General features: G+C 39.3%; 1 protein-coding gene across 1 annotated transcript in view; it reads right to left on the bottom strand.

Moving 5' to 3' along the window:
- Window positions 1–25,520, bottom strand: part of LOC124869032 (FERM and PDZ domain-containing protein 1) — a 56,829-nt gene that overhangs the window by 28,822 nt on the left and 2,487 nt on the right. Inside the window, exons 2-3 of the mRNA XM_047366734.1 lie at window positions 15,083–15,196; window positions 1,282–1,404 (exon numbers count right to left, since the gene is read on the bottom strand). Of these exons, the coding sequence (XP_047222690.1) occupies window positions 1,282–1,400 (119 nt within the window). The 5' untranslated portion in view covers window positions 1,401–1,404; window positions 15,083–15,196. The remainder of the gene's footprint in view (window positions 1–1,281; window positions 1,405–15,082; window positions 15,197–25,520) is intronic.

The following is a 25,520-nucleotide window of genomic DNA, read 5'->3' as shown; positions in this document are numbered from 1 at the left end:
TTATTGTTGTGATTTAGCATAAAAAAACTTTAAAAGTAGATATTGGTGACATTTTTGTTTTTAAAGGGCATCAATAATTAGTAAATTTGCACAAAGAAAATTGGAAAACATATTTTTCAACCGATATATTTTTCTTTCTGTGGACCTTTTCACCTTTTGTTGTCAGCCAATAACTCAGCAGTACTGTCTTAAAATTTCAAAGAATCTGCAAGGAATTCACAAAGTGGAAGTCTCCTATTACAAATATTTTCTGTGCTGTTTGCCTAATTTCTACCCTAAATTCACAAAGCAAATTGCAGTTAATACTGTATGTGCAGATGCCAACACACCCATCAAATCCAACAAAAGGGAACAATTTGCATTAGGTCAGTTATCCTCTCTTCAGCCACAGGTGTGGCAAAGGCAGATGTGATTAACGAGACAGACAAATTGTTTTAATTAATTATCACCACTTTAATTACCAGAGAAATCATTTATCAATCAGCCATGCTGCAGGTTTTCCAAGACAGTGGAACTTTTTAATGGATCCATTCAGAGCTAAAAAGCTTTGTTTAGTCTTCAACACGAATCAGATATATAAAATTAGGGCATGTGTGCAAACCTACTTGCTTGCACAACAGCTAGTCTTTAGCTAGTCTGAGTATTTTTTACACCTCTGTGTGACTCTGCAACACAAAAAGCAACAGGATTATTTTAAACATAATTTAGCCATTTTATCTTAATAGAAAATGTATTTGCAACAATAATCCACACCTGACTGGAGGAGAGGATGGAATCTACTTTCTATGACATCCCTGACCTGAAGCCAGCAGCACAGCTTGTTTCCCTCTTTCCTTCCCCCGTGTCAAAATTACCAGCAGCTATCAGCAGATGGTGGGGTTTCAGCCCAAATATTAAAAATGCATACAGATCTGTTTTTGGAAAAGGCTAAGAAATTTACTGTGGCTGCAATTTACATAAATAAACATAAATATGACCAGACATTCTCCTAAATGCATGCATAACCTCCAACTGAAATGTGAGTAAACTGCATCAGCACACAGAGATGATATTTACATGGCTATTTTAGGAGCAGTTCTGCTTTTGCTTCTAGCTTCAGAATTTGAATCACAAACTAACTCAGGTTTGCACACATTTGGCATCTGTATTAACCCCAAATGGAGATGATTCAAGGTCGTTCTTCATGTTGAACAGGGCAGTTCTCACATCAAAACACATTTGACTCAGATAAATCTGATTACCTAATAATTACATCCCAATAAAGACAAAACAGAAGCTTACCTACTCAGAGAGTGAGACCTGCTACCTAAGTCTCTGGACCGCCTCAGCCATCGTCCCACCACCTGTTCCACTCGGCTGGTCTTGCGGGACGGGGAGCGACTCCTGTCCTGGGACTCCATTTACCTACAAGTTGTTAAAGAACAATATTTTTTATTATTACATTAATTTGATCTATTTTAATTTAATCCAAATTGCGTTCTTTCACCCAAGAAAAGACACACAATCAAACTCACACAGAAGACTATCTGACATGGCAGACCTTCAAATCAGGTAAACAAAGTCCACATTTGCTCTTTTCCACTGACAACAACGTCAGTCCTTAATGAGGAAATACAGGCTGTTACACAGGATGGTTCTGGGATGAGAGTAAACATGCTTTGTGTCTGCAAATGAGTATTGTGGTCCTTCCTGTACTGAAGAGAATGGATAACGCCTCTGAATGGATGGGACAGAAAACTGCCAGAGCAAATCTTTGACAATGTTCGGCTGCAGCTTCTGGAAACTGTTCTTGTCTATTTAAAAATGGGATTGAACTAAAATAAAGAAAGGATTTAAAATTCCCTGAATGCAAAAAAATCTAACTCAAATACTTCAGATATTTCAAAGACATTTGAGTTATTTAGGCCTTTGTTTCCTACGAGAGGTATACAAATATACTCCATCAAATCTCAAACAAAGGAAATAATGCCTTGTGGAACATTATGTGCAAGCTTTGCAGTGCTTAAGATATCTTTTTTTTTCTGTTCAACAACAAAAGCCATGCGAAAAAGAACGTACAATTACATTTACATTTTTTACTTTCTGAGAAATGCAGTCAAATGTGCTAGTATTGTTTGGTGAGATCCACTGGGACAATTTTTTATTTCACATGGACTGAGGCCAACAATGACATCAATTGTGGCGTCGTGAAGCTCGATAGTCTCTTAGCCTGATTTATGAACCACCTGATGCAATATTGCCCGCAAGTCTCAAAAACAATCAATATAAATACTTCATCAATTTAAATAATGACGCACTTTCCTTAAAATGAGTCCCTGTTGTGTAGCCGGGAAGCAGGTGGCTGTCACAAATGAGAACGTTGAAAGGCTGTGGTGGTTGGCAGGGCAGACATAATGGGACAACTTGGTGTCTACAGGGTTTGGTTAATGGACCATTGAGGAGCTGGGCAACATTTTAGATTATGACGTGTCAGCTTACAAGAAAACATGCTTATTAAAGTAGTCAGACTGCACTGACTATCCCTGGTTGAGAACAACTTGCTGGACAACTTTGGTCACAGATGGGAATGGTCTACATTTCTGTTTAAAGTAAAATACGCAAACTTTGAAAAAATGAGCTATGCATCTCATGTAAGGTCAAGTTATGTAATTGGTATTTATACCATTCTTAACACTGTTAGTGCAAAAATGTTAGACTTAGCCAGCATAAAGCTACACTAAAAATGCCACACTGGCCAAGTGTAACAATTATAAAGTTCCTAAATTTCCTTAGATTGGGTCATGATCTGTCATTATTTCTACGATCTTTAAGCCAACTTCATGTTGTCAGACAGATTCTATTTAAATTACTTCTTGATTATACAACTCTGGCAGTCATCAGGCAGCTATTGAAATTAAACGCAGCTTTCCAAAAAACATGATTAAAGAAAGTAAATTCATCTCGTAATGAGGGGTGGGTGGTTGGTTGAGGTGTATGGAAGTAAAATAGTCTCATTAGAATCAGACATTTTTTAGACATTATAACTCTGAATTTTTATCCTGTGCAATTATGCGTTTGATTTTTTTTTTTTACTTAAAATTTGCCAGCAAAAATGTAACCTGAAATACTTTGCCTGAAAAAATTCACCTGCAAATGTGTTGACCTTGTGGTGACTCATGCCAAAGCAATCAGCACTAGATCGAGTCAAGCGACTAATAATGCATCTTAAAATTGGATGCCACCTGCCAAAAATAATTCAAGAAGATTCGAGCGGCTTTTAGCCAATCAAATTACGCTCATTTGATCACGTGACTCACCAGTTTGCTTCAGCAGAGGCTCTTCTTTTGACCAAGAAGGAAGCGATGAAGCAGAAGTTGGCTTCCAGTTGTAGCTTCCAATTCAAAAATAGTTAAAGGGCAATTTCACCTCATTTTTCATTACCTTGAACATCTTTAATCTGCTCCAACTCAAAAACTACAGTACTAAGACACTTCAAAACTAGACTAGATTATGCTACACTAATAGCAGAATCTTATAAACACAATTTGGAATTTAATTGATTTGTGAAAATTTAATAAAGGGCCATATCAGTGTTTTTTTTCCCCATTTTGACCATCTTAGAACTGTTCCTGTTCCAAAACTAGCTCCAAAACCTGCCCTTTAACTGTTTCCTGAATTCTAATGAGACTATTTTACTTCTATAGGATGGTGGGGGATTTTACCCACCATACCATAGTAGGGTGGGAGAAGTCTAGAATACTTTTTTACACTGACCAAGGACAGTTTGGATAGCTTTTTTCCCCTGAATCTAAAATCATTTAAATACTCTTTGCCTGATAATAAATTTGTTTGATAAAATTGGGAGACAAAAAAGCAAAAACAGAGGAGTGTGTTATAAGGCAAATGGTAAAAGTCCTACGCAGCACTGAACCAGCAACATTTTGTTCTGTGTTAATATTCTGCCTCTTATTCACCAACTGACAAACTTTCCCAGATTTACACATCATCAAAAAGAAAAAAAAAAAAATTTGCTGTTCTGTGCAAAACAGTGTTATTTGGGTTTTCATCATGGCATAAAGGCCAGGTCATGACAGTGTATTTATCCTCAGTCATGAATTTCTAAAGCTTACAGCCTCTTGGCTGGATGGAAAGATGGATGGATGGATGGATGACAGACAGATGGATCTTTAGACAATACAAAGGGGCCATCCAGACTGGGAATATGTTTAAATCAAATCCCAGACTTTTCCAGACTGTATCATGCTGAATTCAGTAATATTTTATTAATCGGTTAGCAAAACATTAACGAGTCTGATGGGGAGATAACTGACAAATAAATCATTGGATACAAGAATAAAAAGATAAATGATGGGATGAATGAGAGGGAGCAGAGTAGCAGTAATACTGTACTGAGAAGCAGCAAAGGGATCGATTAAATGAATAAATGAATGATCTTAGCAAGTCTGATGTGTCCCCCATGAGTAGCTGCAGGAAGGAATCCCCCTACAGGCAGACTCTGCCTACAATGGACATCATCACGGTCAGTTAGAGGAAACATATTGCAGACAGAAGAATAGGGAAAGAAACGTTGAGATGAAGGAGATGAAGAGCAAATAAGTGAGAAATACAGTAAACTAAAAGAGGTGATGACAGACGACAAGTGTGATAAAAGTTGAGAAAGGCGGAGGCGTGGTGTGTGACACAGTAAGAGAGCAGTGTCTCCTGGGTAATCTTAGCTTATAAGCACATTATCCACCCATCTGCCCCTCTCCTGATCCTCTCTGCCTTTCCTTTCCTCAGATCAGCCCCTCAATATTTCCTTTAACCCATCTCATTTTTCATATTCACTTACTTGATCTCTCTTCAGTCACTTCTCTTGTTGCACAGACACAATGCAGAACTGTGATTTTTTGGGGTCAAAATATTCAAACAAACATACTATTGAGGGGAAAGCTGCCAATCTTACAGATGCAATCTATTTGAATACAATTATCCTCTGAGGTTACTTTCTACCATAACCAAGTACTCAATAATTGATTGTCTGCATCTTATAGGCACAAAATATGTGGACAAAGTGATCCTTCACAAGCAGCCCCTTCTAATATTATAAGCTTGTTTCCTTCCAAAATGGCTTTGATTGAGTATACAGATGAAGTCCAAGACCAGCAAATCAAATAAGCCTCAACAGCATTGCAGTTCCTGTTCTGCAACCACAGCATTCACGATCAGGGATCAGAGAAGAAATGTCAGCTGATTTTCCAAACAAGTGTAATAATAGCGCTGAAGGAAACCTTACACTTAATCCCTGACATTTTTAATAGGATTTTTGCCAAGTCAGAAAATGAACATGATATTAATCACAGTTTGCTAAGAATGTTCATATTCAGTTCTCTTTACAGTTTGGTTCAAAAGTAGCTTGAAATAAAGAAACAAAGTTACAGGAAACAGTTTCAAAAAAAAGAAAAAAAATTAAGACAAATATTAGAAAACGTGTGAATAGCTATTGGGTTATAGGTGTGGAGTAACTGTTATAAGGAATTAAGTTGTATATATAAATAAAAAAACACATCAATTTAAAAACAAAAAAAAGGTAAAAAAATTTATAAAAATTAAAGTTGATGTCTAAAAAGCATTCTAGTGGTTATATGATCAAAAATAAAACTGAAAATATAATCTAATCTATCAAAATACAGAATTATGAAGGGATCTTAATTCTTCGACAATCCAGGAAATACATTAGATCATTGGTCCTTTTAAACAGCATACATCACTGGTTTAAACTTATGTCATTTTATTTACATACAAAATCTTAAGTCCACTACTTTTACTTTGCACCAAACATATAGAAGTGGATGATTGACTGTAGAGGTTTACTTCAGCTACAAAACATAAAGGAGGCATCAGATAAATATACAGAAAAGCAGTTTTAAAAGTTAAAAGTTGAGCTTTCTGGTCTCTGTAGTATCGATATGGCAACTGGGCTGACATGTCTATAAGCTGCAACCCTTTCCTGTCATCTCTGCACTGGCTGGGTAATTGTTCTCTTATGTCCCCTCGACTGTTTTTATTAGATTACTGTTCATCTACAAGGAATCAGATTTCTCACAAACTCTGGCTCTCGAAACAAATGCAGAAAAGGACACCTCCTCCAGCTCCTCTGGGGGGAGTCCAAGGCGTTCCCAGCCGAGAGACAAAGTCCCTCCAGCGTGTCCTGGGTCGTTCCCTGGGCCTTCTCCCGGTGGGACGTGCCTGGAATGCCTCCCGAGGAAGGCGTCCAGGAGGCATCCGGTATAGATGCCCGAGCCACCTCAACTGGCTCCTCTCGATGTGGAGGAGCAGCGGCTCTACTCCGAGCCCCTCCCAGATGGCCGAGCTCCTCACCATATCTCTAAGGGAGTGCCCGGCCACCCTACGGAGGAAGCTCATTTCAGCCATTTGTATCCGGGATCTCGTTCTTTCGGTCATGACCCAAAGTTCATGGCCATAGGTGAGGGTAGGAACATAAACCGACCGGTAAATCGAGAGCTTCGCTTTTCGCCTCAGCTCTCTCTTCACCACAACGGACCGGCACAGCGCCCCCATTACTGTGGCAGCCGCAGCGATCCGTCTGTCGATCTCCCGCTCCATTTTTCCCTCACTCGTGAACAAGACCCCGAGATACTTAAACTCCTCCACTTGATGCAGGAACTCCCCTCCAACCTCAAGAGGACAAGACACCCTTTTCCGGTTGAGAACCATGGCCTTGGACTTGGAGGAGCTGATGTTCATCCCAGCCGCTTCACACTTGGCTGTGAACCGCCCCAGCGCATGCTGTAGGTCTTGGCTAGAGGGGGCCAGCAGGACCACGTCATCTGCAAAAAGAAGAAACAAAATCCTCTGGTCCCCAAACCAGACCCCCTCTGGCCCTTGGCTGCGTCTAGAAATCCTGTTCATAAAAGTTATGAACAGGACCGGTGACAAAGGGCAGGCCTGCCAGAGTCCAACATGCACTGGGAACAGGTCTGACTTAGTGCCGGCAATGCGGACCAAACTCCTGCTCCGCTTGTACAGAGACCGGATGGCCCCTAATAAAGGGCCCTGACTCCATACTCCTGGAGCACCCCACACAGGGCATCATGTGGGACACAACGAATGCTTTCTCCCAGTCCACAAAACACATGTGGATCGGTTGGGCAAACTCCCATGAACCCTCGAGTACCCTGTAGAGGGTATATAGCTGGTCCAGTGTTCCACGGCCGGGACTAAAACCACACTGCTTCTTCTGAAGCCGAGGTTCGACTATCGGCCGGACTCTCCTCTCCAATACCCTGGCGTAGGCCTTACCAGGGAGGCTGAGGAGTGTGATGCCCCTGTAGTTGGAACACACCCTCCGGTCCCCCTTCTTATGAAGGGGGGCCACCACCCCAGTCTGCCAGCCCAGAGGCACTGTCCCGACTGCCACGCAATGTTGAAGAGGCGTGTCAACCATGACAGCCCCACAACATCCAAAGACTTGAAGTACTCAGGGCGGATCTCATCCAACACTAAAGCCCTGCCACCGCGGAGCTTTTTAACCACCTCGGTGACTTCAGCCTGGGTGATGAAAGAGTCCAACCCCGAGTCCCCAGCCTCTGTTGCCACCAGGGGATGTGTGATGGCAGGATTGAGGAGATCCTCGAAGTACTCCTTCCACTCCTGTCCCCAGTTGAGGTCAGCAGCCTCCCTCCCCCACTGTAAACAGTGTCGGCGAAGCACTGCTTCCCCCTCCTGAGGCGGCGGACGGTTTGCTAGAATCGCTTTGAGGCCAACCGGTAGTCCTTCTCCATAATATATATATATATATATATATATATATATATATATATATATATATATATATATATATATAGGGGTTGGAGAATGAAACTGAAACACCTGGTTTTAGACCACAATAATTTATTAGTATGGTGTAGGGCCTCCTTTTGCAGCCAATACAACATCAATTCGTCTTGGGAATGACATATACAAGTCCTGCACAGTGGTCAGAGGGATTTTAAGCCATTCTTGCAGGATAGTGGCCAGGTCACTACGTGATACTGGTGGAGGAAAACGTTTCCTGACTCACTCCTCCAAAACACCCCAAAGTGGCTCAATAATATTTAGATCTGGTGACTGTGCAGGCCATGGGAGATGTTCAACTTCACTTTCATGTTCATCAAACCAGTCTTTCACCAGTCTTGCTGTGTGTATTGGTGCATTGTCATCCTGATACACGGCACCGCCTTCAGGATACAATGTTTGAACCATTGGATACACATGGTCCTCAAGAATGGTTCGGTAGTCCTTGGCAGTGACGCGCCCATCTAGCACAAGTATTGGGCCAAGGGAATGCCATGATATGGCAGTCTAAAACCATTCACCCCCATCCTTCACTCTGGGCATGCAACAGTCTGGGTGGTACGCTTCTTTGGGGCTTCTCCACACCGTAACTCTCCCGGATGTGGGGAAAACAGTAAAGGTGGACTCATCAGAGAACAATACATGTTTCACATTGTCCACAGTCCAAGATTTGTGCTCCTTGCACCATTGAAACCGACGTTTGGCATTGGCATGAGTGATCAAAGGTTTGGTTATAGCGGCCCGGCCGTGTATATTGACCCTGTGGAGCTCCGGACGGACAGTTCTGGTGGAAACAGGAGAGTTGAGGTGCACATTTAATTCTGCCGTGATTTGGGCAGCCGTGATTTTATGTTTTTTGGATACAATCCGGGTTAGCACCCGAACATCCCTTTCACACAGCTTCTTCAGACAGCTTCCTCTTGCGTCCACAGTTAATCCTGTTGGATGTGCACCAACAATTTGTACTCTTTTGAACTCTGGTATGTCACCCATAATGTTGTGTGCATTTCAATATTTTGAGCAAAACTGTGCTCTTACCCTGCTAATTGAACCTTCACACTCTGCTCTTACTGGTACAATGTGCAATCAATGAAGACTGGCTACCAGGCTGGTCCAGTTTAGCCATGAAACCTCCCACACTAAAATGACAGGTGTTTCAGTTTCATTGTCCAACCCCTGTATATAGATAGTGCTGCATAGTAAATATTTTGGCTTTATGACATAATTTCTCACTCATTTTGCAATCAATGGCTAAAATTATTAGATTTGCACATGAGGCATATCATGAGTGTATTATTGGGTTTACTCCCACACGCACAGCACACCCACTTCTAAATCAAGACCAGTGCTTTTCTAGACCCAATTCTTTATGTTGTGACCACTAAAAGCACAGAACAGCAAATGCAACCATTTCTGGGCCAGAACAAAGAACTTCACATGTTGGATTGTGGAGACCAACAACCACTAGATTTGAATCTAACTAACATCTTGATTAATAATTACAAGTTAAAAATGTGTTTTGTCCTTATTGAAGACAGTAAAATAAAAACACTGAGCTTAAATATTAGAAAGTTACCAAATTGGCACAGAAATAACACAGTCTCATTACCTCTCATTCTCCTGCTTTTTGTTTTATTATCACTTATGAAACAGTGGAGGTAGATCAATTCAGATATAAAGCTTCAGTCATAATTGTTTTCATCTGGATTTATTAACATAGCTTGCAGCTCAGTTTTTTTTTTCATATCACTAGCTGTTGTTTATAAATTCTTCCTGAAACAGCCTGTGCCACTACAGTTTGTGACACTGTTTATAAAGACCAATCAGAGATTTGAATTTCCAAATATAAATGCATTTATAAATCAGGCTAGGAATATTAAGACATTGTTACAGACACATGGATGACAAAGAATGTGATTTGTGTAAATGGACTGTCTGAAATGACAGAGACAGTCAAACAATTAAGAGTAAAAATATTATGGTGGTTTAGTAATTTGGGAATTTTTAGAAAGTCTTAAAGAGCTAATATCATCATATATTGGTTTTTCTCCTGCATTTCAGCCGACATCAATGATATAGCAGCATTGTTTTTTCTCTGTGTCTGAGCTAAATGAAAAAGAGAGTCCTTGATAACATGATTAGTTATTGTAGTGTACATACTGATTTGTTTGTTTTTATTTAAATGTTTTTTTTTTGTTGCATTTATAGACCCTTATTCCCCTTTCCTTCAGAAGATCATGCTTTTTCCAAGCTGTTCTTTATTTGTCCTGCCTGGTTAAACAAAAGCTAAATGAAACAAATAAATAAAAAGTTATACTACAGCTGCCGTCCGGTTGTATATTAGTCTTTTAACGTCCAACCTTCACATGTTTAGCATTAGCTGGATGACATGTTTTAGGGCCAAACAATGTGCTTTGAGTAACGTAATCTCAGACTAATAGTGTTTGAATGGTGTGACACCTACAGTACTGTAGTGTATTTAAACATATACTAGTAAAATACAGATTGATAATATATAGAAAATTGAGACTTGCACAGTTACTACATGGCTTGCTAATAAAATGTTGCCTATTTTGGTGACATGGTTGTTGGTTAAAACAAGCTGACGGCATTACAGTAACAATGCTGGTCAAAACTGGAGCAGAAATTATAACGGCCATCTACATCCAGAGTCTTAGTTGTGGGAATTAGTTTTTGTCAAGTGGTCAGTTCATTTGGGAAGATTGTGCTCATCACAGATGGATTAAACTCTTGGATAGGGTTTGTTTAATCTCAAAGATACTGCTCCCAGACAACATTTTCCCTAATTTTCTCCCCCTATCTGGACAATAGCCAGGGAAATATTGACATAATGAGCTCAAGCTGGTGTGTAAGGTCTTAGTTGGACATTGTGTTATGAACTGATGCCCTAGTTTGGTGTTTCAAATTTTTCAAACATCATCACCAGCTATCAACTTTTGGCTGCATTCTTAGCTGCCTTGTTTTTTTCTGTTGCACATTTTATTAAAAAAATCTTGATTTCAAAGAAAGAAATTATAACCATTGTAAGATGCAAGGCTGAACACAACTAAAAAAGGAAAGATTTTCAAGGTGATGGTATGTGCCCTTTAAAATATTTTGGCCCATGCTACTAGTATAACACAAGTGAAGGTATATCAAATGAAAAAATGAGGGATGAGAATGTTTTTAGGAAATAAATAATTTCTACATTATTCAACACTGTCTGTGGATGTGTCCTGCTCAGCTTCTGCTTAAAGATGGGGACTGTTACAGTTGGGAGAACAGTTGTACATCAGTCCACCTCAAAAGGAGAAATACCTTGTAAAGCACTGTAATCCTTACTAAGTTTAAAAAGGCCCTGTGCACACATAGAAAAATACCATCAAGGTTTATAACTGTGAGAAAAAAAAAGACCAGCAATGAGCCATTTCACTGAAAGAAATGATCTACCATACACTTCTAGTTGGATAATGTAACAAGAGGTGGGCAGTAACAAAGTGAATTTTACTTGAGTACTATGCTTAAGTATAATTTTTTAGAATTTGTACTTTACTTGAGTAGCATTTTTTGGAAAACGTATTACTTTGACTCCACTACCTTTTAACAATTAAATTGTACTTTTTACTTCAGTACATTTCTATAAAGACTTTTGTTACTTGCTACTTCTGTTGGCCATGTTTGGTAATGTAGTTTGGGTCTATTTTGTCCCACCGACACACAAACCATGCTCTGGTAGAGCATTTTTATACCATTTTACAGAGCTCCTTTTTTATGAAACATTGTGGTCTAATTGCAAATGCTAGCAAAAAAAAGACCGGGGCATCTTCATCTAAACAGAAACAATTGAAACTTATGGACACAAAACAAATATCTCAAAAAGGTATTGACAATTCTATACTTATGTTATTGTGGTCCAAGGCCTCCCCCCATGTGACTGTGTAAATGTGGTGGTCTGGACAGACTTTAGGTGCAGAATGTTAAACCAAATTGTAAAGTGTCTTTAAGAGTCTAGGAAAGTGCTATATAGGAATAATGTACTTATACTTAAGTATTTTTGAAAGATTAAGTAACTTATGTAATAATTTGACAGAGCTACTTTTACTTTTATTGGAGCATAGACCAGTAGGATCTGTACTTTCATTCAAGTAATGATACTTAGTACTTTTTCCACCACTGCATGTAACATGTTATTAAAGGGAAAATCTGTGATACTCTGCTTATTTGGCTTTTAACTGTAGCATGTTGCAGTTTTAAACCAGTCAGTGTGAGCCAAGTAACACAACAAAAATACTGTGGATAATCTAAGTGGACTCAAACTGTCTGTCTGTGATGTAATGTTGTAGGTTTCCTAAGTAGATTGATTAACAAAGGCTTCTCCGTCTGGACAACACAGGTCCAACAAATGCAAATGTTCCTGTTTATTCGTGATTTATATTCGCTTTTCCCTTCTCTAAAGCATTTGTTTTACCAAGCTTGATTTTTTTATACCTGATAGAAATGTTACAGCATGGTAGCTGTGCCTGCTACACCACTGCTGTAGGAAAGAGTCATCTCAGGCAGAAGGGTTGGCTTTTTGTTTATTGCTGAGGTAGGAACTGGGCAATATAACTGCTGCAGAGAAAAACACACACGCTCTCACAACCACACAAGTTGACTAATGGGGCTGCAGCAGCACTTTCAGTTTATTTTCCACTGTCACACTTGCTTTTTTGTTTGCATCTATAGTTAAATTAAGATGTATTTATTTCTTTGCAACTTCTCTCATCTTTTAAACATAGAATTTTAAATGATTACTTTAATAAAAGAGCTGTTATTTTAATCAGATTTCTTCCTATTCGGTATTTTTCTTATTCATGTCCCTTTATAAGGTTTTGAAAGCCCACTAAGAAGTGCAAGTACTTTGGCACAGGCAGCACAAGATTCAAATGTAATATATATATATATATATATATATAACGAATAAGACCAAAGCCTGTAATGCACATTTAGTTCTAGTCAGAGGTTTGGTTATTCCTTCTTAAAAGTTGCCTGGGAACTCATCACCTATCTGTTTGGTGATAGTTCTTGTTAATTTTTGAATGAAAAAACATGAAAAAAAGGAAATGTGTTTTATTTTAACAATCTTTATAAACATGTTACTAAAATGCTGTTTAGCTACTATAGAACAGTGTAAAACAGGTTTGTTACTGCCAGTGCTGTGTGTTAGAGTAGCTTCACATCAGGAAAAAAAAACTGCCAGATGTTCTTGGGTGTAGTTTTATCTGCACTGGGAACTCTGCTTTCTTCTTGGACAATAAACTGAATTACAACATAAGTGCAGGTAATATGTTTAATCAGCCAACTTTATTTTGAGCAGGCGAAGGTATTTGGTGAAAATGAATTCATTTTAAAGAAAAAATAATTAAAAAAGAGAATCCATATTGGCTAAAACAATAGTTGTTGGAATTACCAACATTTTTCTTTGCTATTTTCAGTTTTGTTGTGTCAAGAAAAAAAATAAATCACTTTGTTTTTCTTTTTTCAAATAAGGAAGCAATCAAATAAATAGATAAATAAATAAATAATAAAATAAAATAAAAAACCCCAGTTTCATTAGCCTTTACTAACATTATTAATATTTATTTATTAGTTATATTTACTAAAACAGAAATACAACTAAAAGTGTATTATAATGTTGAGTAAAACTATGATCATATCAGAATATATACACAAAAATTAGAAATTGTACAACAATAATTAAGAGCTTCTATTTAACTACTGTTGATAAAGTAATTTAACATACAGATTATTACACTTATAATTACATTATCAATGACACCTGTTTATTGTTGTTGCTCAAACAGCTAGAGAAAAGTCAGCTCCCTTTCTCTGGGATCTCATTATGACCACTTTTAACAGAGGAACAATATGGTGGAAAACTTTAAGGATTTTAGTAAATAGAATAGAGAGCTCCATATAACCCCCACTGTGCAGCACCCACTGTGTAGCTCTGCTAATCTGCCACCATGTATTATATGCAGTTGTGGTTGGTTTGCTCCATGTAAATGTTATTCTGTGATAGTCACTGTCATCCTGTATGAGGACACAAAAGTTCTTTATATTTTCTCACTGAATAAAATAATCTTCCAAACAGTGATGTTAGGTGTGTCCACAGGGTCCATGAGCATATAATTGTGCCTTACATTAAAGCAAAAAGCAGGAATTTCTGTGCAGTTAATGCAACTTGATGAGAAGTCAAATTTGGGAGATGAAGATGGGTATGATGGAGTGGTTTGTCTCTGACCTGGAGAAGTGAACAAGCGAATATGCTGTTTTCAAACATAGAAGGTCCAAAAAAAGAAGAGCTGTGCTTTTATCTGAGTCTTTGTGTTTTTAGTGATTTCCGATGTCAATCAATATACAAACTCATAACAAAAAAGAAAATGTTCAAGGAAACCTGATAACAAACCGAATGATTTTTAAAAACTATTTCCACCACATTCGTGAAAGCCATCAAGTGTTCTGATAGATATTAAAATAAATATAGCATGTGGTTTAAGAGACCGACTACTGGACGTCCAACTTACACAAAAAAACATGACTGCATGGTGGCGCATTGGTGGCACTGTTGGCTTGCAGCTAGAAGATCCTGGAATTGAATCCCTTCCTGGAGTCATTTTGGAAGGAACTTGCATGTTCTCCTCATGCATACATGAGTAATCACCATGGTTGTTCATGCTGTGCATCTTTGTGATCGACTGGCGACTAGTCCAGGGTGTACTCCGCACCTTGCCCAATGACTGCTGGAGATAGGTATCAGCTCCCCTTTGATAAGTGGGTACAGACGATTGATGGAGGAATAACTTCTCTATAGCTTGGTTAAGTGAAACATAGTGTTGATCCAGTTTATTTGTTTTGTAAATTAAACATCCTTGTATGGTGAGACTCAAATTACGTCCAACTTTTACATAACACACACTGAGACATGCACAGTGCAGGCAAATGGGATTAGATAGTGAGTCTGCAGCCTGTGGCAGGGAGTTTGTGCGTCACTCTTGGTGAGCCAGATTACACTGAGCTTCACTCCGACTTTAAAAGATAAACCGCAAAGCTGTAACTCAATCTTCCCGTTTGTCTCATTTTCACTTTTATCCCACACTTTTCTGATCCTGTAATATCATTATTATCTTTATTTTCTGTACACATACTGATCACATGCACAAACAAATCTGTTTATATTAGCACTTGGACAGACAACCCCAGTCACCTGCTCTCTGCACTGACTCTCAGGGCTCCCTGAAGGCACTGGTTACAGTCGCGCTCCACGTTCTGTTCGGCCATCATCTCGCTGAAGAAGATCTGGATGATGTATCTTCATCTCCTGAAGTTATGCACAGCATAATAAAGAAGTTAGAAGGGAGACTCTAGACATCTTTTTAGAGTGCTGTATTGACACACAGTGCCTGCAAAAGTACATTAAGTTGCATTTGTATTTCATATAAATTCTATGTGACGAAGCAACACAAAGTAGTGTGTTAATTGTGAAGTGTCAGGGAAAATTATACATGGTTTTTATTTTATTTACATGGAAGGGTCTTGAATGCTTTGGTATTCAGACTCGTTTACCATGATACAGCTAAATAAAAACAAATTGCTTTTTAGACATCAGCTAATTAGTAAAAAGAGACTAATTTTGTGCAGCTTAATTCCAGCTATTTTGTGAAGACTTCAGAGCTTTGTTAGAGAACGTTAGGGAACAAACATCAGGATCAGGAAGAAAAAGGAACACTGCAGGCAGGTCAGGGATAAAGTTGTGGAGAAGTTTAAAGAAGGGTTAGGTAAACCGTATCAAAAGCTTCTGACATCTCACTGTGCGCTCCTAAGAGATGTATGTCACCCTTAACTTATCGATCAAAAAGGTGCATTATTCAGAGAAGCACCCAAGAGGCCCATGGTAACTAGAGGAGCTGTAGAGTTTCACAGCTCCGGTAGGAGAGTATGTAAACATGTCAACTATTAGTTATACACCCAACATATCTGGCCTTCATGGAAGAATGACAAGAAGGAAGCTACAGAGTAAAGAAAGGCCAGAAGCTACTAGCCTTGTAGGCAACACAACAAAAATGTGGAAAAGGTTGCTCTTGTCAGATGAGACCAAATTCAACTTTCCAATATGCAAAATGCTGTGTGTGGACGGAAGCTCAATCTGCATCATCCTGAGCACACCATCCCCACTGTGAAACATGGTGGTGGCAGAATCATACTGTGGGGATGTGGTTCCACAGCAGGGAACGGGAAGCTGGATGGAGCTAAATACAGGCCAGTCCTGGAAAAAAATCTGCCATGTGCTCCAAAAGACCTGAGATTTAGGTCAAGGTTCACCTTCCAGCAGGACAAAAACCCTAAATATAGAGCCAGAACCCAAATCAAATGGTTTAGATCAAAGCATATTCGTGTGTTAAAATAGCTCAGTCAAAATCTGTGGCAAAACTAGAAAACTGACATTGACACACATTCTCCATCCAATCTGATGACTACCCCCCAATATTTTATATGCTGACCAAAAAGTTACATCTTGGACACCCAGGTGAACTCTATATTTACAAATTATTTATTACAATAATCCTTTATTCTAATTCTTACTAAATATGCGCCACACATTCTTATTTTTGTGCAGGAAACATTTTGAAAGACATGAATAATTTTTTTGTTACTTCACAATGATGTACTGTTTTTTTTCTTCTCGTTTTTCTGTTGAAATCCCAATAAAATACACTGAAGCTTTGGTTCTAAGGTGACAGAATGTGAAGTTAAAGGCACTGTAAAACTTGTTGTTTTTTTTTGTTATCCACCTCTGTTTCATTTTCCACTCTTTTCCTTTGAAAGAGGTTTAGGCAAGACAAATGAACATAGGATTTAAAGCTCTCCTCTTCAGTAAACACAGACAATTCAGTAATTTTCACAAGCTGGAAAAGAAACATACACCGTGAGAAAGTGCACCAAGTTAACAAGGCAAGGATTAGAAGAGAGAACCACTTGGGAGGAAGAGTGCAAAATGGTATTTCATAAACAGAGAAAAAAAGGAAATGTACAGACAGAAATGGAAGACAATGTAGGAATCAAAGGGAGGAAGTGAGGCAAAAAAGGGAAAAGAAAGTGAAGGGAGGGGACGAAAAGTAGGATGGGGGAAAAGAAAGTCAAAAAATATAGTGGGACTTCATCGCAGCAGGATAGGTCTAGCTGCCTGACTTCTCCCTGCTCTGCTCCAAACATCCTCCATTTTTAATAAACCCCTTACAAAGCCCTTTCTCAAATTGGTTTCACCCACCTCAAGACTCGTTAGATAACTCAGCATTCCCTCTTCTTCTGAGTTAATCATCTAATATCTGTTTAGGTATTTAAGCTGCCACCAGGGCAGAATTTTAGTGTGTGCAAACAGCTTAGCTGCTTTAGAGTTGGGCTAATTCAACATTGTTTTCTACGACATGAAAAACTAGTGTGCATGTCCGCTACCTTTAATTTATCTTTGGAAAGCACAATAACAATTAAAAAATTACTTTTTTGCTTCATTTAATAATGTGTCACATTGTGTTTATTTCAAGAGTGAGGATCTTCTTATCATCAGAGTTAGCTGCTGGAGTTTGTATGCTTTTGTCAGTGTGCTGCTCACATCAATAATGTATGCAGATAATGCAACTGCTTCACTGTACTAACAACTAACAGGCATACCGATGCACACAGACAGAGACACAGTGGGGAGAGGGAGAGGAAACACATGAGGCTGCAGAAAATGCAAAGATGAGATGGGAGAAACATAATGCAGGATGAGAAACAGATGTGTTTACTCTAAAGTCTACATTGTGAGCCAAATTATCATACAATTCAGATAACTTGGATTTCAGCAAACTTAATTTGTAGTTTTTCTTTATTGAGTCACTTTTCCATATGAATTGCATTAGTCCCAGACAAATTAACTCAAATGGTAATAAAAATACTCACGTGCCACAGTGTACAGTTAAGACCAAATATTTACATACATTGTATAAAAGACACAAAACTTTTTCTACTGACATTAAAGCTTGTTTTAGGTCTATTAGGATTACCTAAATTATTTGAATCGAAATAAGCACGAAATAAACACAAACGCTTCTCTTAATTATATATATGTGAAAATGTATTGAAACCATATAGCCCTGATAAAATTACTATTCTGGTCCAAAAACCTTCACCTAACTAACAAGCACTGTTCTACACAAAGGTGATAAAAATGACTACCTAACAATAGTAATAAAATAAAATATATGCGCATTGGGTGTCCAATGCTAGAAATGGCAATGAAAGTTTATTTTCCGCGGATTTTATAATCCCGGGTGACGTCAGAGCTGCGACGTCTGTTGAGTAGTGCATGTCGAAATGCGCAGCCCAAACTGGTCTATCCCTCCAAAATGGAAGACCCCAACAATGGACATGTTGAAGCAGGGAACAGAAGTGATGAGGAATTGATGGGCAGGTTTGGTATCCAGAACAAAAACGCAGAAGAACAGATGGTGGTAGACTGCAAAGAGGATGGAAATGGCTGTAGTTAATACTTTCCTCTAGAAGAGGAAGAAACACGAAGTGACGTACAAGAGGTGAGGTAGGGGCACACAGGTGGATTACGTCTTGTGTAGATGTAATCTGAAGGAGCCCAGTGACTGCAAGGTTGTGGTAGGTGAGAGTGTTGCCAGACAGCACAGGATGGTGGTGTGTAGAATGACTTTGACAGTGAGGAAGATGAAGAGGATAAAAGCAGAGCAGAGGACAAAGTGGTGGCAGATGGTAAAGGAAGAAGAGGACAAAGTGGTGGAAGATGGTAAAGGAAGAAGAGGACAAAGTGGTGGAAGATGGTAAAGGAAGAAAGTTGTGTTTCTTTCAGGGAGAAGCTGAGACAGGCTCTTTGTTGCCAGGAGGTGCTTTTAGATGACGTTTAGACAACTACAGTTAATGCTATCAGGAAGACAGATAGAGTACTTGGTATGTCTTCTGGAAGGAAAGTTGATCAGGAGAATTGGTGGTGCAATGAGGAAGTACAGGAGCGTGTACAGAAAAAGAGAGAAGCTAAGAAGTGGGACACTGTGAGGACTGAAAAGAGTCACCAGGAGTACAGGGGGACACAGCATAAATTGAAGGTAGAGCTAGCTAAGGCCAAACGAAGGGCATATAGTGACTTGTAGGACAGGTTGGACAGTAAGGAGGGAGATGGATTTATACAGGTTGACGAGAAAGAGAGACTGAGGGGGGAAGAATGTTCAGAAGGTTGGGGTGATTAAGGATCTAGATGGAAATGTACTGACAGGTGCAACAAGTGTGATGGGAAGATTAAAGGAGTACTTTAAAGAGTTGATGCATGAGGAAAATGAGAACAAAGAGCAGAGGAAGCGACCATTGTGGATCAGGAAGTCCCAAGATCAGTAAGAATGAAGTAAGGAAGTCATTGAAAAGGATGAAGAGTGGAAAGGTAGCCTAGTTGGTCCTGATAATATACCTGTGGAGGTATGGAAGTGTCTAGGAGAATCAGCTGTGTAGTTTTTTTGACTAGGCTGTTCAATGAGATTTTAGAGAGGGAGAAGATGCCGAGTAATTTGTGTGTTTTCTGTTTCCACTGCTCTGAAAGGCTGCAAAAAATTTATTTATACCAGCCTAACACTACACCTCCAGTCCAGCGGTTGGCGCTAATAAAATACCAAAGGCCAAACAAGCAAAACCCGACTGAGAAGCGTCTATCCTGCCATTTATTAACAAAACAAGATGGGGAACACCCAACTGACCATCTTGCGTCAATTTTAGCATGCACCCTATCATTCCATCTGCTGACTCAATGTCCCACTGAATGTCTTCATCAGTATAACACTCAAAAAAGGCTGGACCTCATCGTCTGTCCACCTATCATTTGTCCTCTTCCTTTGGTCCATTCTCAATCACAAAATGTACACTTAAATGTGAATTACGTATAAAGTATAGCAATAAATAAAATGAACAATGAACAACAATAAATGCTCTTAAATATGGCAGGTGAGCGTAAGCGTCACTGCAAGAAAAATGTTTTCTATTAGGATTACCCTGTATTTGGCTTCAACTCTGACCAGCTTCCCTGTCCCTACTAAGAAAAGCATCCCCCCCAGCATGATGCTACTGCCACCAAACTGAATGTTATGCATTTAGGGCAGAAAGCCAGCTTTGGTCTAACCTGACCAGAGTACAGTTCTCCATGGCTTCTTCTTAAGGCTCTCTCTCAACAATAGCTTTTTTTCCAAACACTTCCTTAAAGATCACATTTGTGGAGCGCCTGACTACTGTTTTTTTGTCAACTCCCTCATGAGCTGTGGATTTCTCCAGCTCCTCCAGAGTTACCATGGCTCTCTTGGCTGCTTATTTAATTATGCTCTTCTTACCTGGCCTGTCATTGTAGGTGGATGGCCTTTTCCTAACCCCACCTTAACTAGTTATTAACTTAATCCCTGAGCTGTCTGCTGTGTCTTTGGTCTTCGTGATGCTGTTTGTTCATTAATGTTCTTTATGAAACCTTTGAGGAATTCACAGAACATTTGGATTAATTATCACATAAAATGACACACAGATGGACTCTATTTACTAATAAGGTCACTTCTGAAGGCAAATGGTTTCATAGGATATTTATGGGTATAAGAGTAAAGGGGTGAATACATATTCATGACACACTGTATGGAGTTTTATTTGTGACTTCAAAATTTCCTTCGATTTCCTGTAAAGCACTTTGGTTTGCTTTGTGTATGAACACTGATATAAAAATAAGTTTGCATTGCCTTACTTTGTGCTGGTCTGTATCATAAAATTGAAATAACATGTTAAAGTATGTGGTTGTAACCAGGCATCATGTGAAATATTTAAAGGTGCATGAATACTTTTTCAGAATGCTGTACATAATTACAAACTGAAAAGAGATCATTTGATTCGACTGAAAAATAGATGGAAAAAGATTTTGGTTTTAATTTAAAGGCCACATCTGTATTGACTACTAATCTGTTAAAACTAATTACTGTAATTGTTGATAGCATTTCTAAAAACAATCTAAAACAAACTAAATGCAATCACAACTCTTTCATTTAAGCAGTGCAACAAACTGTTCTCTTATTTATTGAACTCGCAAATGGTCCTGTGAACTCCTTTCAGTCGTCATTCTGAAGGTTTCCTCAGAAAAAAAGCTCCCGACATTTCCATTAATAATAGCTGAGTGTAGAGTCACTAACATGTGGCCAATTAGACTGGCTCTTTTTACTCAAGTCCATTAATGACACTGATGGTATTTTATGACGTCCCATTTGATCTTTCCAGCACTTAACTGTTCTTGGTTCAATACACACTGTGAACTGCATGTTTATTTTTGTATTAGCCTCTCTGAGGCAAACGAACGGCCCCTCCCCAAACTCTCTGCACTAAATAAATACTTATGTGACAGAGTTTTTCTGGTTAGAAATACGTTTTCATGGCTTGATGGGACAGTCTGAACAGTCAAATCTTTAGTATTCCAAAAGAGTGATTTAAAGAGGTCTTCAAAGAATTTAAAATCAGATAATCCACTGTGCAAAAAACAACTGGAGGACTTTCAAAACAACTGCAAATATCCCCAGGTCAGGTCAGCAAAGCAAGTTCAACCCAAAAGCAGACAACAGTATGCTAAAAGAAGTCTCCAAAAATCCTAAAAAAGGACATACCTTTGCAAACAATTTGCTCTCAAAGAAAACCATAAAGGCCCGGCAGACGTTTGTCAGAGAGAATGTAGCTAAAGACCAGAACTTCTGGAATAATGGTTTAAAAACTTTGAAAGTGTTCCCAAGTGCAGTCGCAAAAACCATCAAGCGCTACAAAAAAACTGGCTCACATGAGGACCGCCTCAGGAAAGGAAGACCAAGAGTCACCTCTGCTGCGGACGATAAGTTTATCCGAGTCACCAGCCTCAGAAATCGCAGGTTAACAGCAGCTCAGATTAGAGAACAGGTCAATGCCACACAGAGTTCTAGCAGCAGACACATCTCTAGAATAACTGTTAAGAGGAGACTGTGTGAATCAGACCTTCATGGTAAAATAGTTGCTAGGAAACCACTGCTGAGGACAGGCAACAAGCAGGAGAGACTTGTTTGGGCTAAAGAACACAAGGAATGGACATTAGACCAGTGGAAATCTGTGCTTTGGTCTGATGAGTCCAAGTTTGAGATCTTTGGTTCCAACCACCGTGTCTTTGTGCGGCGCAGAAGAGGTGAACGGATGGACTCTACATGCCTGGTTCCCACCGTGAAGCATGGAGGAGGAGGTGTGATGGTGTGGGGGTGCTTTGCTGGTGACACTATTGGGGATTTATTCAAAATTGAAGGCATACTGAACCAGCATGGCTACCACAGCATCTTGCAGCGGCATGCTATTCCATCCGGTTTGCGTTTAGTTGGACCATCATTTATTTTTCAACAGAACAATGACCCCAAACACACCTCCAAGCTGTGTAAGGGCTATTTGACCAAGAAGGAGAATGATGGGGTGCTGCACCAGATGACCTGGCCTCCACAGTCACCGGACCTGAACCCAATCGAGATGGTTTGGGGTGAGCTGGACCGCAGAGTGAAGGCAAAAGGGCCAACAAGTGCTAAACATCTCTGGGAACTCCTTCAAGACTGTTGGAAAACCATTTCAGGTGACTACCTCTTGAAGCTCATCAACAGAATACCAAGAGTGTGCAGAGCAGTAGTCAAAGCAAAAGGTGGCTACTTTGAAGAACCTAGAATATAAGACATATTTCAGTTGTTTCACACTTTTTTGTTCAGTATATAATTCCACATGTGTTAATTCATAGTTTTGATGCCTTCAGTGTGAAGCTACAATATTCATAGTCATGAAAATAAAGAAACTCTTTGAATGAGAAGGTGTGTCCAAACTTTTGGTCTGTACTGTAGGTCCAATTGATACAGATTGTCAACTGTACATAGGTATGGACTTTAACTAGGCCATTCAAACACATAAATATGCTTTGATCTAAAAGAAACAGCAGTGGTTGTAGCTCTGACTGTATATTTGGTATTGTCTCATTGGTGTCTCGGGGTATGATCTGGATATACCCTGTTCTCATTGCAATTCAGGCTCCAAGTACAAAATGTTTGGAGTTACCAACAAAGCATGCATGTCTTTGAACTGCAGCAGACTGCAAACTCAGTTAAATACTCACACAGGCAGAGAAAGATAAAGCTAACTCCACAAGGAAATGTCCATCTGAAAGGTAACTCCTCCATAGGTGTGATTTTGTTTTCACAGATTACATCAAATGTACAGAAACTGTACCTATGAGTCAGAATTAATAACAAAGAACTGACTGAAACATTGCATTAAAAATGGGGTTCCTAAAAACAAAATGGCATGGTTGCTGGCAGCAAGACCCATGCCTACTTTAGGTCCCCTTTCTTTCCCCTCCTGATGCCTGGAGTGGTCTTCAGCAAGTTGTCTTCACTGCATCAAGACTAAATGTACAGAGTTGCTGCCTTGTGTTTGGTTGATGTGCTATTTGCGTTAACAAGCAACTGCACACTTTCCCTAATAAAGTTGTGTAAATATGAATCACAAAGGTTTTACACAAAGTCAGGCTGTCCAGAAGCTTATTGATTCCTATGGACATGTTGACTTGTCCTACTGAGGTAAAATCAGAAGTCTCCAATCAGTCAAGAGGAGGCATCAGGAGCTATCATTTGCTGCTGTCAGAGAACCCTTCAATCAAGTGTTAAGACTGAAGTCAAATATGGCTGAATGTACTGTCTTGGTAAAGGGGATTAGGGTCAACCTAAAACCTTTAGTACCTCATTAAACAAGGTTCTCTTTATATTTGCAGTGTTTGTCTAATACGCCGTGGAAAGCTGAAGCAGGAGTGATCAGATATTGTGATAAATCTTCGAAAAGATTTAGCTTTTACAAAGTAAATCTTTCAGGGCTAATGTATAGAAGCAAAATTATAGGATGACTACAGTACATTATATCCCTGATCCGGGGAAGATGTTACTAAATGAATGCATAGCTTAATGCTCTGAGACACATAGCTTTTGAATACAGTAACAGACATAAATTTTTAATCGTGAATAAGAACACACTGTCAAAAGAATACTAAAATATGCAAACATGCATTTTTGTCATGTGTAAGCACAAGAGCACTTGTGCACAGAAGAACAAAGAAGCTGACGAACACACTCTGAGTTATTTCTTAGAATTAAACCTGACAAATAAGAAGCATCAAAAATGTAGCCCAACCTAAAAATAACATCATAAATGAGTAAAGCCGAGCAGGAAGAGCCATCACAACACAGCCATGCAGCCTCAGTCTTCTTCTGTTTCAGCTCTTGAGTGTCAGGCCTCACTTTTCATTAGCAACTGTGCACAAAGCACCGAAGGGGAATGCCTCCTCTGATGTTGGGACATGCAGTCAGCACATATATGGAGTCAAGCTGTATATGCAGAGCATGATATCATGTTTATTATCATCATAACACAAGGAAACAATGCAGTGTACTCCAGCATGATGAAGCAAAAACTATGACTGTAAGATGCATGTGGTATTGCTTGTATATATGTGTGTGCAGTGATGAATTAGTAAAATGCATTTCACATATTTAGTATTAGTTTGTTCATCAATTCTTCAGCAGTGGTTGAACGCAGTAAAATGACTGATTCGCTTGCTGTGAGAGCAGCCAGTGGTAAATCTGAGTGAATTTGTTTCTAATCACTGCTGTAGATCTACCCTCATGACACGTTCCAGTAATTTCCATGCAACTACATCGATCAGGCATAACAATATGAACAGTGACAGGTGAATACCACTGATTAAGAGGGCATTTTGTATTAATGATGATGGTAGAAAAATGTGCAAAGTATTTAATGAGGGCCTAATTGTGATGGCTACATGACTGGGTGAGGGCATCTCATAAAACTGCAGCCTTTGTGGAGACTTCCCGGTTTGCAGTGGTCAGAATCAAAAATAGTCCAAGGTTGGAAAACTGGTGAACCAGCAAGGCTCAATTAAGCATGTGGCGAGTGGAAGTTTCCCTGTTTGATCTGATCCAACAGGCTAACTACTGTAGCTCACATAACTGAAGAAGTCAATGCTGGTTCTGATAGGAAAGTCAACTCACAGTGCACTGACAACAGTCAGGCTGCCCATCCTGACTTCCAGAAGAACAAACAGTGGGCATGTGAGTATCACAACTAAACCACAGAGCTATGGAAGGAGGCGTGGGCTGATAAATCCTGTCTTATTTTTGATCTTATGGATGCTTGGTTGCTTGTGCATCGCTTACCAGGGATACACATGCCAACAAGTTCTGACCGAAAACACCTGGACCATTGTTCTCAGTCTACGAAAGCAGCTTCTGACATCATTGGCTGCTCTTGACTGCTCCACACAGCAGGCAGCACTGAGGTTTTAGTATTAGTTGAATTGAATGTTGAAATGATGTCCCCCTGAGTCGACTTATTACAAAAAAAATGTCAGGTGTGTTTTGGTCCTTAAGATAAGCTAAATGCTGTCACTTCAGAAAGTGCATGTTTTGAGTTTTCTCTGTTAGGCTAAAGTGGTCTGCCCCCTTTGGGTTGCATCACTTCTGCTTTATTTTCATTACTTTGATTTTTTCTCATTTTGTTAGTGTTCTGGGAACTGATTAATA

Source organism: Girardinichthys multiradiatus, chromosome 5 (assembly GCF_021462225.1).
Source record: "Girardinichthys multiradiatus isolate DD_20200921_A chromosome 5, DD_fGirMul_XY1, whole genome shotgun sequence".
Classification (NCBI taxonomy): domain Eukaryota; kingdom Metazoa; phylum Chordata; class Actinopteri; order Cyprinodontiformes; family Goodeidae; genus Girardinichthys; species Girardinichthys multiradiatus.
The sequence above is the reverse complement of the archived record's forward strand: the minus strand, read 5'-3'. Positions and strand labels throughout refer to the sequence as shown.